This window comes from Sciurus carolinensis, chromosome 18 (assembly GCF_902686445.1).
Source record: "Sciurus carolinensis chromosome 18, mSciCar1.2, whole genome shotgun sequence".
NCBI lineage: Eukaryota > Metazoa > Chordata > Mammalia > Rodentia > Sciuridae > Sciurus > Sciurus carolinensis.
Window position 1 is genome coordinate 16,126,335 of NC_062230.1, and position 12,556 is coordinate 16,138,890.

At 36.1% G+C, this 12,556-nt stretch overlaps 1 protein-coding gene across 1 annotated transcript in view; it reads right to left on the bottom strand.

The window, feature by feature from the left end:
• Positions 1–516: 516 nt before the first annotated feature.
• The window catches only part of LOC124970681 (zinc finger protein 665-like), a 53,602-nt gene continuing 41,562 nt past the window's right edge, over positions 517–12,556 (bottom strand). The window contains 4 exon segments of the mRNA XM_047534179.1: positions 517–860; positions 863–3,419; positions 3,888–4,099; positions 6,934–7,060. Coding sequence (XP_047390135.1) covers positions 517–860; positions 863–3,419; positions 3,888–4,099; positions 6,934–7,060 — 3,240 coding nt within the window.

A 12,556-nucleotide genomic window follows, 5' to 3' on the forward strand; every position in this document is an offset into this window, starting at 1 on the left:
TCCTCATATGCATCAAGATAGAAGATGAAGAACTTTATTATGATTTTAAAATATTTATTGAGGTTGTTTATTTATTGTAAATATTTTGCTGCTATCTAAGGCATATATTTTGGACAAATGCGGTGCCACCTTCACTAGAGGTATTAGGTTTCTGATGCCAAAAAAAGTTGAAAATTTAAATACAGGTTTGAACGCATTAAATATATTTTCACACTATGAACTCTCCAGTCTTTAGTAATGTTTGAGCAATAGCTAAGGAATTTGCCAACAATTTTTCATGTGTATTCTTTCACAAATATACATTCTCAGTTGCTGAGTAAGCTGTGAACAACTGTTAGAGACTGGTCCTTTTTACATTTGTATAATTTCTCTGTTATGATTCCTATGTGTGGAATAAGAGTTGAACCATCCCTGAAGGAATTGGCACAATGTTCTCTTTGATAGAGCTTCTCTTAAGTATGAATTATTCAATATTAAGAAACCTTTAATATTTGATTAAAAGCTTTGCCATGTTTTTCACATTTGTAGGACTCCATCATGAATACCGTGGTGATCAATAAAGCATGCTCCTTGAAGAAAAGTTTCAATGACATTCTTCAATTTGTAGGGCCTCTCTCCTGTATGAATACTCTTGCAGCAAATAAGGTGTGACCTTTAGTAAAAAGTTTTACCACATTCTTCACATTTGGAAGGTTTCTCTGCAGTAGGAATTCTCTGGAGGCAAACAAGATCTGATCTTTGAGAAAAAACTTTGCCACATTCTTCACATTTGTAGGGCTTCTCCCCAGTATGAATAATGTGGTGATCACTAAGGTGTGACTTTTCAATAAAAGCTTTGTCACATTTTTCACATTTGTAAGTTTTTCTCCAGTACGAATACCCTGGTGTTGACTAAGTGATACTCTTTTGTTAAAAACTTTGCCACATTCCTAACATTTGTAGGGCTTCTTTCCAGTATGAATTCTCTGGTGGCCAATAAGATGTGATCTTCGATAAAAAGCTTTGCCACATTCTTCACATTTGTAGGGCTTCTCCCCAGTATGAATTCTCTGGTGGCAAATGAGGTGTGATCTTTGATAAAAAGCTTTGTCACATTCTTCACATTTGTAGGGCTTCTCTCCAGTATGAATTCTCTGGTGACAAATGAGGTGTGATCTTCGATAAAAAGCTTTGCCACATTCTTCACATTTGTAGGGCTTCTCCCCAGTATGAATACCGTGGTGATCAATAAGATGAGATTTTTGAATAAAAGCTTTGTCACAGTTTTCACATTTGTAGGGTTTCTCTCCAGTATGAATACTCTGGTGTTGAGCAAGTGATTTTCTTTCACTAAAAGCTCTGCCACATTCTTCACATTTGTAGGGCTTCTCTCCAGTATGAATTCTCTTGTGGCCAACAAGGTGTGATCTTCGACAAAATGCTTTGCCACATTCTTCACATTTGTAAGGCTTCTCTCCAGTGTGAATTCTCTGGTGGGAAACAAGGTGTGATCTTTGATAAAAAGCTCTACCACATTCTTCACATTTGTGGGGCTTCTCTACAGTATGAATTCTCAGGTGGCCAGTAAGGTTTGATCTTTGGGTGAAAACTTTGCCACATTCTGAACATTTGTAAGGCTTCTCTCCAGTATGAATTCTCAGGTGGGAAACAAGGTGTGATCTTTGAGAAAAAGCTCTGCCACATTCTTCACATTTGTAAGGTTTCTCTCCAGTATGACTTCTTTGGTGGGTAATAAGGTGTGATCTTTGATAAAAAGCTTTGCCACATTCTTCACATTTGTAGGGCTTCTCTCCAGTATGAATTCTCTGGTGGCAAATAAGGTGAGATCGTCGACAAAAAGCTTTGTCACATTCATCACATTTGTAGGGCTTCTCTCCAGTATGAATACTGTGGTGATTAATAAGGTGTGATCTTCTAATAAAAGCTTTGTCACACACTTCACATGTGTAGTGTTTTTCTCCAGTGTGAATACTCTTGTGCTGTGTAAGGGATTTTCTTCCACTAAAACCTTTGCCACATTCTTCACATTTGTAGGACTTCTCTGCACTGTGAATTCTCTGGTGGCAAATAAGGTTTGAACTTTTAGAAAAAACTTTGCCACATTCTTCACATTTGTAGGGCTTCTCCCCAGTATGAATACCGTGGTTATCGATAAGATGTGATTTTTCAATAAAAGTTTTGTCACCATTTTCACATTTGTAGGGTTTCTCTCCAGTGTGAATACTCTGGTGTTGAGCAAGTGATTTTCTTTCACTAAAAGCTCTGCCACATTCTTCACAATTGTAGGGCTTCTCTCCAGTATGAATTCTCTTGTGGCCAACAAGGTGTGATCTTCGACAAAATGCTTTGCCACATTCTTCACATTTGTAAGGCTTCTCTCCAGTGTGAATTCTCTGGTGGGAAACAAGGTGTGATCTTTGATAAAAAGCTCTACCACATTCTTCACATTTGTAGGGCTTCTCCCCAGCGTGAATTCTCTGGTGGCTAATAAGGTGAGATCTTCGATAAAAAGCTTTGCCACATTCTTCACATTTGTATGGCTTCTCCCCAGTATGACTTCTCTGGTGGTCAATAAGATGTGACCTTTGATAATACGTTTTGTCACATTCTTCACACTTGTCGAGTTTCTTTCCAGTATGAATTCTCTGGTGGCAAGTAAGGTTTTGAATCTTATTAAAATTTTTGTTGCATTCTTTACATTCATAGGACTTCTCTTCAGTATGACTCCTGCAGTATTGAGTAGGTGAAGAATTCTTTAAGGATTTTTCACATTCTTTACAATTGTAGTCTCTTTCTCCAGGATGAATTCTCTGATATTGAGTATCAAGTGAGCTTTGATTAACAACTTCATCACATTCTTTATATTTGTAGGTTTTATCATTGTTATGCCCTCTTGGGTGTTCAAAAAGGGTTGAGAAATGGTTAATGGCTTTGACACATTCTTTACATTTACAGGGCTTCTCTGCAGTATGAGTTGTCTGGTGTTTAACAGGGGGTGACATTTGATTAAAAGCTTTGTCACATTCTTTAAATTTGTAGGGCTTATCTCTGAAATAATATTGGTGCTGTTTAGAAAGCGTTGAACAATCAAATGCCTTGATACATTCTTTGAACCTATATGACTCTTTTTCAGTAGGAATTCTCTTGTATTGGGTGAGGTTTGCAATTTGATTAAGAGCTCTTTCACATAACTTATATTTGTGAGACTTGTCTTGCCTATGAATATTTGTATTACCAATAAATTCTGAGCATTGAAGTAAGACTTTTCCCCTTTTTTCACCTTTGTAAAGGTTCTTTGAAAACTGAGTATACTGATTTTTTCTGGTATTGCAATCAAAGCTAAAGTTTTTATAAATTTCTCTATATTCATATTTTACATCACCAATATAAACACACTGGTAATTATTTAGGGTAGTGACCTGGATAAAAGTGTTATTTGTTTCACTATGTATGCAGCATACTTTCCAGAAATCTATATTTAAATTCTTATTAAGCAATAATGGGCAAATATGGACTTTCTCACAGTTTTTAAATTTGCATGTTTGGGCACAAGGAGAAATTATTTGTTTGTTGCAGAATAATGGACATTTTGTAAAGGTACTCTTAAAATGATCACTTTTAGAAACTTGTCCTTCAGTTTTAAATCTCTTGTCTATGAAAACGTTTGACTGGAAGTTTAACTCAATACTACCTTTGAAAGTGGTCAAATTAAAAATTGAAGCATGGACTAGGTGTTTTTTCAAATGTTCCACATTTTCATTAAGTAAAAATAAATGCTTCAAGAATTGCTGTGAATTTATTCTTAAAAATCTATATAGCTCCTGAAAAGTAACAGGCATAAGTTGAATTATTTTCTGAGATATTAAATGTTCTTGATGTCTGTTGACAGAGAAATTTTTATTAGGAAAAGTCATGGCTAATAGGTCTTGTTCCTTATTACATAATTTGTTACTTTTATTCTCACAAACAGTTTCCCATATTTTCCTTATTTGTGAATAGTCAAGGTCATAATTTCCATTCTTTTCCTTTATCACATGTTGAAATAAATGTTTTATGGCCTCCTCTGGTGAAAATTCTTGGGTATGGTGAGAAGTAATGGCTGAAATATATGAAAATAATAATTATTTTACCTACTAGACTGGAATGAATGTTTTGTAAACATCACATGTGCAATTATATCAATGTCAGGACATCAGCAGGGTAGCAGAAGAGTAAATCTAAAGGCATCATTACTCTCAAAATATATAAATAAAAATGTACAGACAAAATTACTTTCTGAGAGCTATGCAAACCATTTCAGAGATCATAGTATTCAAGATGAGTACATTACTAAGAAGAGAAATATAGTAGTGGGAAGGAAAGTGTATTACTTTTATCAACCATAACCTTTCCATGACCATAATATAGCATTGAGAAATTATTAAAAAAGAAAAAGGCTTCTAACTCCCTTCTCTCTAAGTGGAATAAGGGAAATATGAAACAAATGTAAACACTTATGATTTTCTTGGGGTCTGTCTGAATACTGGTTTCTATCTACTATTACATTGAGACCTGGAGGTACCATGAAAACAAGATTGAGATGCAATAAATACCTTGCACAACCTATTTCCGTATTGCTGGGATGAAGCCAACACATAGTAGTCAAGACAAATGACTTGCTTTTTATTTTTAAATGTGTTATTTCTGATTTGTTTCACTGACATATTAAACTTTATGTAAGTACAGCATGATATTTTAAAATATATACACATGATGAAATGAATAAATCTAGCGAATTAACACATGCATATTTTCATATAATTATCAGTTTTGTGCTTAGAAAGTATTGCATTCATTTTGTTAACATTCATCGATACACTGTACTCACACGTGGTATGACAGAACTCTTGACCTTCTTCTGCCCACTAAAATAAAACTTTAGACTTTGACCAACAATATGGCAACACTCCACAAATACAATACCTGGTGACCACAACTTTACTCTCTGCATTTCTGTATTCCACATGAGTCAGATGTTCCTGCAACTCACTTTCTGTATCTGCCTTATTTCACTTAATGCAAAGTCCTGCACATATATTCACTGTGACTTTAAATGTCAAGATATTTCTTTTTTATGGCTAAGTATTAATTGTGTATAAAGACCATATTTTTATTCATTCAACCATTGTTGGGCACATAGGTTGAGTCCATATCTTCACTGATGTTAAAAATGCTTGCCCTGAATGCAATAGCAGAACTCTCTCTTCAACATGTGGATTTAATGTCCTGTTGATACGCATTAAGTACTTGCACTTCTGGATCACTGGATCGCTGTGCTTTTAATTTTTTAAAAACCCCAGCAGCCCCAAGCTGCTGTATCATGGAACTGCAAGACAAGTTTTTTTAAAGTTGTTAATTTTGAGATATGCTGTTGCTAAATTGCTATGACTTGCTTCAAACATGAAAGCCTCCAATTAGCGGATTATAACCATGTAGCTCTGTGCTTATCATTTATTTCAAAATTTCCACACTGTTTACAAAATGACTCTATAATCTATGGTTGGCTGGTTTTTAAATGAAAAAAAAAATCAATTAAAAATAGTACAACAAAGAAAAAGAAAAATATGGCTTTAAAACAAAGTTATATGAGATTTTATAAATAAAAAATATTTTGAAAAGAGGCAAAGTAGAATATTATATAAAGATAAAAGAAACTTTTCTGTGGATAAGAGTAGATACACTTGCAACTAACAGCATATTTCTCAAATACAAAAAGCTAAGACTGAGAGAACTGAATATCAAAATAGAAAGCAACACTGCAATACTAGGAGACATCAATCCCTATTTACTGTAAAGTAAAAGAAAGTCAAATAAAATCATAATCATGAAACAAAAGACTTTGAAAAATATTTTAAACCAATTAGACTTATATACTCAATATTCTCAATAGCAAATGGAATACTATACTAAATAGACCAACTCTTAGGAAACAAAACTCTTAACTCTTAGTTAACCAATATGAAAAATATTAAAATTATGTTCTGAAATATCATGGAATAAAATTAGAAATTATAAGTAGAAGTAATATTCAAAAATCCATAAATATGTGGCAATTAACTGAGCACTTGAACATGATCTTGTTCAAGAACTGAAAGATAAAATTAGAAGACATTTGTACTAATCAAAGTTATCTGGAGACTTCAGGCAGCATCTATAAAACTCCCAGAGTTAATTTTTTTGCAGAAACAGATAAAGCAATTCTAGAAATATTATAGAATCTCTAAATTGTATGAATACCCAAAAAATATTCAAAACAAAAACAAAATTGAAAGAATGCTGTTTCATGACTTAAAATCACATCATAAGCCACAGAATTTAATTTTTAATGCAATAGCAAGTTATACAGATAAGCATACACAATTCTGCCAATGGTACTAAGCCCTCACATATATTGCAAATTAAGAAATATTTGCACACCAATGTTTGTTACAATATTATACAACAGATTCATCATGGAGATGCAAACCAAATATCCTTGAAATGAGTGGAAAAGGTGATTTGGAATATAAAAACTATAGAATATTTTTCAAGTCAAAAGTAAGAAATTTTGCAAAATTTATAAGGATAAATCTAAAGTACATTATGTTAACTGAAATGTCATTAAAAAGAATACTCATATGGCAGAATTCTATGTGTAGGCCCCAATATTTTACATCACAGAATTACTCTAAGTGCCATGTATCTAAAGTGAAGGATTCACATCGCACCCATTAAAGACTAAAAGGAATGTCATTAATATTTTCTTGTCTGTACCAAAAAAAATTGCCCATTTTTCTTGAAACCAAGAATTTGAATCCACTAATTCAAAGCAGAAACTCCCAAAATATACTCTGCAGGGGAAGGAAATTAAATATTGATAATTAATTAGGAATGATGAAGGGAAGTCATGCTTACCCAGGAAGACCAGGTTTCTGTAGTTCTCTAACATCACATCTCTATATAAATTGCGCTGAGCAGGCTCAAGACATTCCCATTCCTCCTCAGAGAAATCAATGGCTATATCCCTGAATGTAAATGAATCCTGAAATAAGAATAGGCAAATACACAGCACATTGAGCAAATGATCTATCATAGAGATTTAATTTGATGGAAGTTGAAATGAGAGTAGAAATGGCTTGCATGTAGGTAAGTGAATTATTCAATAGCATACTTTTAAACATTGTGATATTCTCTATTATCTGAGGAAAGAGAACAAAATAAGGTCAAAAGAGTGGATAAACTCCACTTTTATGAAATAAAATGTAAAATTAAAGAATCAATAAGAGAACATACATTTAATTGCTTTTTATATTTTAAAATAAATTGCATGATTGTCAGGTGAAAAATCATGGCAATTAAGGAAAATTCTCAAATTTTAGTTGTACAAGGATGAATCAGAGATTTACTAAAAGGCAGACTTTGATTGAGTAGTTCAGCAATGGGGCCTGGATTTCTGAATACATATGAGTTCTCTTGTGATTCCAATAACATTGGTACAAGAGAAACTTTTGAATTGCAATGAGGTCGACCTCTAAGGAGACATTCATTGATAAATTTGAGTTCAAATATTTAGTGGGATTTATATACACATAGATAAAATGTCAAATCTTATATGTAAAAAACAAATTTTCACATAAAAATATTAAATTTTTGAAAATTTATAAATCAATTTCAGATTGTGGCTTTAAAAAATTTGTTCTAATTAATTATACATGACAGTAGAATGTATTTTGACACATTCCTCTTTCCTCTTGCTGAACATAGTGAGGAGTCACACCAATAGTGTAATCGTACCCATATACAGGATTATAATATCCATCTCATTCCACTGTCCTTTCCATCTCCACATCCCTCTCCTCCTGTCACTTCTCCTGCACAATTCAAAATTCCTTCATTCTCCCCCTCCTCATAATGGGTTAGCATCCATTTATCAAAGAAAACATTTAGCCTTTGGTGTTTTGGGTTAGGCTTATTTTGCTTAGCATGATATTATCCAACTCCATCCATTTACCTGCAAATGCCATAATTTCACTCTTCTTTAAGGCTGAGTAATATTCCATGAGTATATGTACCACATTTCCTTTATCCATGCTCTAGGCATTGAAGGGCATCTAGGTTGGTTCCATAATTTGGTTATTGTGAATTGAGCTGCTAGAAACATTGATGTGGCTGCATCACTGTAGTATGTTGATTTTAAGTCCTTTGGGTGTAAACTGAGGAGTGGGAGAGCTGGGCCAAATGGTGGCTTTATTCCAAGTTTTCTGAGGACTCTCCATTCCCCTTTTCATAGTGGTTGCACCAATCTGCAGTCCCACCAGCAAATTATGCATGTACGTTTTCCCCCACATCCTCACTAGCACTTATTGTTGCTTGTATTCTTGACAATTTCCATTCTGATTGGAGATAAAATCTTAGAATAGTTTTGATTTGCATTTCTCTAATTGCTAGAGATGTTGCATATTTTCTCATATAGTTGTTGATCAATTGTATATCTTCTTATATTCTTGATAATTGCCATTCTGACTGGAGTGAGATAAAATCTTAGAGTAGTTTTGATTTGTATTTCTCTAATCACTAGAGATGATGAACATTTTTAGATTGTGGATTTTTTTTTTAAAGACACTACGGAGACACATTTAAGGATAATAAAGGAAATAAAGTAGAAACTACAGCTTTTGATCCTTGTACATTCTTTGATTTCTTCCTCTTATTCCTAAGTTGTTATGAGCTGTATTTTATAATTTTTAGACACTTGGAAAAATACAAGTGTTGTTTCTCTTACTGAAAATGCAAGGAAGTTATGAGGTGTATTGAACAGGAGATAGAATAAAGTAAAATCCTACAGGACTGTGGTCTGCTTTAGGACTTCCAACAATAAAGCCAATACAATAAAGCCTATAAATGAAAATGAGAGCCCACATTAGGGAGGGTCTCCACTTCAGTTTTCTATCCCACATGCCAATCATTCCCAGAGATACACTCACTCACACATCTAGAATCCTCTTAATCTTTGGTATCTCTTAATTCACTCAAGTTAACAACTTAAATCAACAATTACAAGTTTACCCCTGGCTAACTTGATATCCAAACCTGACATTTTATATCATAATTAAACTCCAAATAAACACAGGACAAGGTCACAATTATGCCTAACATAACTCTCCTTAGTACAACCAGAAATGCACTAGTTCTTTCCCTGGAATAGAGGGAAAAATAAAAACATTTCTTTAAGTACTGATGTTAAGTCAATCAATATTACATTACATGATGAATATCAAGAGAGTAACAAACATTTCCTCTTAATGCATGTGTAAGTATGCACACATATATTCTTAACAGAATAGGGAAGAAATATCAATGGAAATTACGATCCTCATTTCCATAACTGCTCACATGGCCACAGTTGGTATTCATGACTACCTTCTTCTACTACCCATTCTGCATTCCCTCTACCATCAGCAAGCACTTCAGCAGGTCTTGGTCCTTTACCTGGAGGTGTGAACCACATCTTCATTCCAGAAGGGTCTGAGATATTTGTAGTCTGGCCTGAATTGGCTTGTTGTAGTTTCCCACTGACCTTAATAACAGCACAGGGCGGGGGCTGAGGTTGTGGTTCAGTGGTAGAGCACTTGTCTGGCATGTGTGAGGCACTGGGTTCAATTCTCAGCACCGCATATAAATAAATAAAGGCCCACTGACAACTAAAAATATTAAACACACACACACACAGGACAGGGTAATACCACGAGAAGACCTAAGGGATCTCCTGCACTACAGAAGTACACTTCCTTACCTCTATTGTAGAGTAATTGTCCTTGTTCCCTTGGTAATCTGGATCAATCACCCCCACCGACACTGTAACTCCTCTTTTAGACTGTGACTCAGAGGTATGAAGAGCCCAAAGTGGCCAGGGGGGAGTCTTAACTTCCATTTTAACGAAATCATTGTTGTGTCTACCATCAGAAGCATTCCCCATTTTGAAACTAAGACTTCTAGGTCAGCATAGCATAAGGGTACAGGAGTAAGAAGGGAAAATGTTCCTAGTGGGTTACTAGGGGTAATAGTGTATGGTACCATTCCTGTCTCCACCCCTTGATTCCTGGACCCATGAATTCTAGCAATAGGAGAGACGGTACCATATATTAGACACTGATTTAGAGTATAGCTTTCTGGAGAACCTTGCCCCAGTCCTGCAAGGTATTGCCCATTGTAACTGCATCTTCAAAAGTTCATTCCATCATACTATCAAGCCAGTTATTTGATGGTGGGAAAGATCAACCCATGAACATGAGCCCATTAACTCACTTTGGCTGTGAGGTGAGTTCCTTGGTCTGAAGCAAGGCTGTGCAGAATACCATGATGATGAATAAGGTATTCTGTAAGTTCACAGATGATAGTTTTGGTTGAAGCGCTATGTGCAGGGAAGGCAAATCCATATATAGAATAAGAGGGACAGCTGCCCCTCCATGATGGAAGTTTGTCCAATATAATCAACCTGCCACAAGGTTGCTGGCTGATCTCCCTGAGGTATGTTGCCATTCTGGGGCTTACAGTCAGTCTCTGCTACTGGCAAATTAGGTACTCAGCAGAGGCTGTAGCCAAATCAGCCTTGGTGAGTGAAAGTTCATGCTGCTGAGCCATCCCTGCCACCATGACCACTTTGTTCGTGAGTCAACTGGGAAATGAAAGGGGTAGCTGGAGAAAGAATTTGACTGTTATCCACAGATAAGGTCATCCTATCTATGTGATTATTAAATTCCTCTTTTGTTGAGGTCACCTTTTAGTGGGCATTTACTTGAGACACAAATATCTTCACATCCTTTGCCCATTCAGAGAGGTCTATCTGCATATCTCCTTCCCAAATATCCTTGTCACCAATTTTCCAGTTATGTTCTTATCAGTTCTCTGACCTGCCAGCCAAACCATTGGCCATGGCCCATGAATCAGTAAACAGTCATACATCTGGCCATTGTTCCTTCCAGACAAAATGTACAACCAGTTGCACTGCCTTATGTTCTGCCCATTGTGAAGATTTCCCTTCACCACTGTCCTTCAGGGCTGTTCCAGAAAGGGGCAGTAGTGCTGTAGCTGTTCATTTCAGGGTGGTATCTACAGAACTGTCTGTAAATCAGGTCCTAGTCTTCTCTTCCTCTGTTAATTGATCATAATGTACATCCCATGAACCCATAGGTTCATGCTGAGGGACAGAAGTACTGCAGTATGAGGAGGAACCATGGGTATTTGGGTCACTTCTTTAAGCAACCTATTTGTGCCTTCAGGTTCCACCCATGCCTAATCACATATGTACCACTTCCATTTGATGATAGTGTGCTGTTGTGCATTTCCATGATGGGCAGCTCAGATCATAGTAACCTGATGGCCTATGGTCAGGTGTTCAGTTTCCCCTACGGCTCAGTACCAGGCTGAAAGCTGTTTCTCAAGGGAGAGTAATTGTCTGATGATGACTGCAGGGTGTTGCTCCAAAATCCCAATGGCCTGCTCTGTGATTCACCTATGGGGGCCTGTCAAAGGCTATAGACAATGTCCCTATATGCCATTGACACCTGAAGTACCAATGGGTCTGCTGAGTCATATCACCCAAGTGGCAGCGCAGTCTGCATAGCAGCCTGGACCTGTTGCAGAGATTTTTTCCTGTTTTGGACCTCACTCAAAAGAAGAAGCTTTTCTAGTCACTTGGTAGATGGGCCAAAGTAACATACCCATGTGAGGATTGTGCTGCCTCCAAAATCCAAATAGGCCCACCGGGCATTGTGCTTTTTTCTTATTTGTAGGAAGGGCCAGATGCAACAACTTATCCTTTACCTTAGAAGGGATATTTGGCAGGCCCCACACCTCTAGACTCCTAGAAACTTTACTGAAGTTGAAGGCCCTTGAATTTTAGTGGGATTTTTCCCCCATGCTCTGATATACAAACGTTCCACTTGCAAGTTCAGAGTGATTGCTACGTCCTGCTCAGTTGATCCAATCAACATAATATTGTTGATATAACGGACCAGTGTAATCCTCATGGAAGAGGAAGCGATCAAGATCTTTGAGAACTAAGCTGTGACACTGTGCTGGACAGGTGACGTACCCCTGAGGAGGACAGTGAAGGTATATTGCTGGCCTTGCCAGCTGAAAGCAAATTGTTTCTGGTGGTCCTTATGCACAGGGATGGAGAAGCTTTTGCCAGATCAATAACTGCATATCAGGTACCAGAAGATGAATTAATCTGCTCAAGAAAGAAACCACATCTGCTACAGCAGCTGCAATTGGAGTCACCTCCTGATTAAGCTTACAATAGTCAACTATCATTCTCCCATATCCATGATCTGCATATAGGAACAAATCACCCCAAACACTCCAAGATAATTCAAAAAGAGAAGTCATTGACACCATACTGGAAGAAATGTAGGAGAAGGAGTTTAGAATGCACATAGTAGAACTGATCTGTAAGGTAAAGGATAAGGAAAGGAGTTAAAAAAAAAGAAAAAGTATAGAAAATGAAAGATCACTTCAATAAAGATAGAGATTCTGA